The sequence below is a fragment of the Notolepis coatsorum genome (genome assembly GCF_963971535.1).
Source record: "Notolepis coatsorum genome assembly, chromosome: 8".
In the NCBI taxonomy this organism is placed as follows: Eukaryota; Metazoa; Chordata; class Actinopteri; order Aulopiformes; family Paralepididae; genus Notolepis; species Notolepis coatsorum.
Window position 1 is genome coordinate 148,221,243 of NC_140172.1, and position 3,077 is coordinate 148,224,319.

Genomic DNA, 3,077 nt, shown 5'->3' on the forward strand with positions numbered 1-3,077 from the left:
TTTTTTTACATCGAGTCCGTCCATAAATACTGCATGACGCTACTGTCGGGACAAAACCTCATAACTCCAAAAACCAAATTTTTCAGCAGATGAAAAAAACGAACACAGATTTGAGGGTGAATAGAGTTAGGAGGTTTAGACAGATGATCGGTTTAATGCTTTCCCATTGTTTAAACTTTGTAAAACCCACACACACATATGGAGTATGATCTACGGAGTTGATTTATATAATAAAAAAAAATTCAAAAAATGGAGTTATGAGGTTTTGTCCCGACAGCAGCGATGAGTCACACTTCTAAAATAGGCTTCAGACATGTGTGGGGTCCTCTGCACGGGAGTAGTGTGTCTTGGACGCAGGGTGCAGGCCTGCTGCGGCCGGGGGCTTGTTGTAGTGGCAACGGGAGCCTCCTCCTCCGCACACCGCCTTCCCGCCGGTCCGACCCGCCGCCCGCTTCCTGCCGCCGCACAGACCCTGCCACGTCTGGAGGGTCTTGGAGCTCCACACCCACACGCCGCTGGTGATGCCCACCACCAGAGACATGAAGATCTTCAGCAGGAACACGGCGGCGGTGGGAACGGACGACTCCAGCGAACAGTCGTCGACGTTCCCGCCGCGCCCCCCACCGCCGGGGGGGTGCGACGAGGCGGCGGCGGCGGCGCACTTGTTCTCCGTCGCCCGGAACGTCCAGAAGTCCACGTTGAGCCTCTCGTAGAAGTGGCAGACGATCAGGCAGGTGGCGGGCACGGTGTGGAGGAGGGAGAAGACGCCGATCTTCACCATGAGCTTCTCCAGCTTCTCCGTGTCGGCGCCGCCCGTCTTCATCACCTTGCGGATGTGGAAGAGCGCCACGAAGCCCGTGAGGAGGAAGGAGGTGCCGACGACCAGGTAGCAGGAGAGCGGCACGAGGACGAAGCCCGTCAGCGCCTCGGCGTCCATGCTGCCCACGTAGCACAGGCCCGTCAGCTCGTCGCCCGCCACCTTCCTCATGGTGAGCACCACCACGGTCTTCACGGCGGGGATGCCCCAGGCCGCCATGTGGAAGTAGCCGCTGTGCGCCTCGATGGCCTCGTGGCCCCACTTCCTGCCGGCCGCCAGGAACCAGGTGAGCGTCAGCACCACCCACCAGATGGAGGAGGCCATGCCGAAGTAGTAGAGGATGAGGAAGACCACGGTGCAGCCCGTGGACTCCAGGCCCTCCTGGACCACGTAGAGTTCGCCGTCCTCGCGGCCGCAGGCGATGTTCTCCGCGCCGGCCACCAGGCGGATGACGAAGGCCACCGAGTACACGTTGTAGCCCATGCTGAGGAAGACGATGGGCCTCTCCGGGTAGCGGAAGCGCCGCGGCTCCAGGAGGAAGGTGAGCACCGTGAAGGCGGTGGAGACGAAGCACAGCGCGGACCACACGGCCATCCAGACCGCGGCGAAGTCCTTGTCCCGGCGGGACCAGAACACGTCCACGGCGGCCGAGCAGCGGGGAGCGCACGAACGGCTCTTCTCCACGTACCGGAACTTCTCCGGGTTCTCGCAGAGACCCAGGGCGGGCGGACGCTCGCCGTCGCCCGGCCCGGGGCGGTGGTGGTGGTGGTGCCTGGCTTTGGGGAGCGGCACCGGCAGCATGCCCTGCCCCTTCTTCTCGCTCTCCCGCCGTTGGGTGTCGTTCTTCTCCGGCGCCTCTATGCAGAGGGACTCGGGGTCGTTTTTGACGGGCAGTTTGGAGCAGTCCAGTGAGTCGGGCCAGCTGAAGCTGAACTTCTCCATGACGGGAGAGCACCGCCGCCTGGCCTGCTCGCACATGGCGCGGCACGCCGGGATGGTGGCGGAGACCTCGTCGGTGCACATGGGCACGTAGAGGGAGCAGAGGAAGAAGCGCAGGTGCGCGTCGCAGCCGTACGCCACCAGCGGGGCGAACTCGTTGAGCTTGACGCCGGCCTCGGCCTGGCTCTCGACGTACCTCATGACGTTGGGCATGCGCGTCATGTTGTAGCCGATGCCCTGGCACATGGGCACGGTGATGGGTTCGCATCTCGCGGCGGGTCTGCCGCCCCTCTCTACGTCGTACGCTCCTCCGATGTCCAAGCTGAAGCCGGCGGTGACGCGCTGACACCACAGCAACAAGGCGATCCTCAAGTGCGACGTCGTCTCCATGGAGATCAAAGGTAGTAGTAAGGTAATCGTTGAAATGATGACCTTGTGAAGTATTTTAAACCACAAAGTCGTTTCTCTGTATCATTACAGAGGATTATCCAAAGGACAATATTCATACTTCATAGTAGACTAGGGGTAAATACTAGCTGTATTCCATATCGTGTTCCCAGTCTATGATTATGAAAATGACCAAATCAAAACATTTCGTTCTTGTGTCATCTTCAAATATATCACTGGAGAGAAGTCCATTTCATGTCATGATGAAAACAAACTCTGCTAAAAGTAACACTGTCTGCAGCCTATAAGCGTCGGGATGCAAAGTATCTATATTTACACTTATCACTCTGACGTGAAGACGCCACTGGACCGTTATTTACCGTAATAATAAACCGGCGGGGCAGCAGTTGCAGAAGCAAGACGTTCCAATAAACCGACTGCTATACTGTCTGTCTGTCTACCGAGGTCTTAAAGTCTGAGCGTTTCCCATTCTCTCGCGCTGTCGCACAACTTGCTAAACGAGATGATGATGATGATGATGATGGTCCGGAGTGTAAAAACTAGTTGGACCCGCGGAGACTCAGACGCGTCTCTCTCTCCATCGCCGTGGTTTGAGCTTTTCAACGCTCTCTCTCTCTCTCTCTCTCTCTCTCTCTCTCTCTCTCTCTCTCTCTCTCTCCCCCCTCTCATTTTTTTCACGGGGCGGGAGGCGGCAGGGGCCGGTGACGACACGCTCTCACTCCGCCTTCATTCTGAAGTTTCTCTCGCTCTCTCACTCTCTCCTCAGTCTCTTTCTCTCTCTCTCGCCCCGGTAAATGTCCAAATCAATCAATCAATCAATCTCTCTCTCTCTCCTCTCTCTCTCTCTCTCTCTCTCTCTCTCTCTCTCTCTCTCTCTCTCTCTCTCTCTCTCTCTCTCTCTCTCTCTCTCTCT

The 3,077-nt window shown here is 57.6% G+C and overlaps 1 protein-coding gene across 1 annotated transcript; it reads right to left on the minus strand.

Annotated features, from left to right (window-relative positions):
* Positions 1-216: 216 nt before the first annotated feature.
* Positions 217-2,002, minus strand: LOC311233142 (frizzled-9-like; the record flags this gene model as incomplete). Its single annotated transcript, XM_084320030.1, has 1 exon — positions 217-2,002. One exon carries the CDS (start codon positions 2,000-2,002, stop codon positions 308-310), a length of 1,695 nt encoding a protein of 564 aa, XP_084176156.1. The 3' UTR covers positions 217-307.
* Between the last annotated feature and the right edge of the window lie 1,075 nt (positions 2,003-3,077).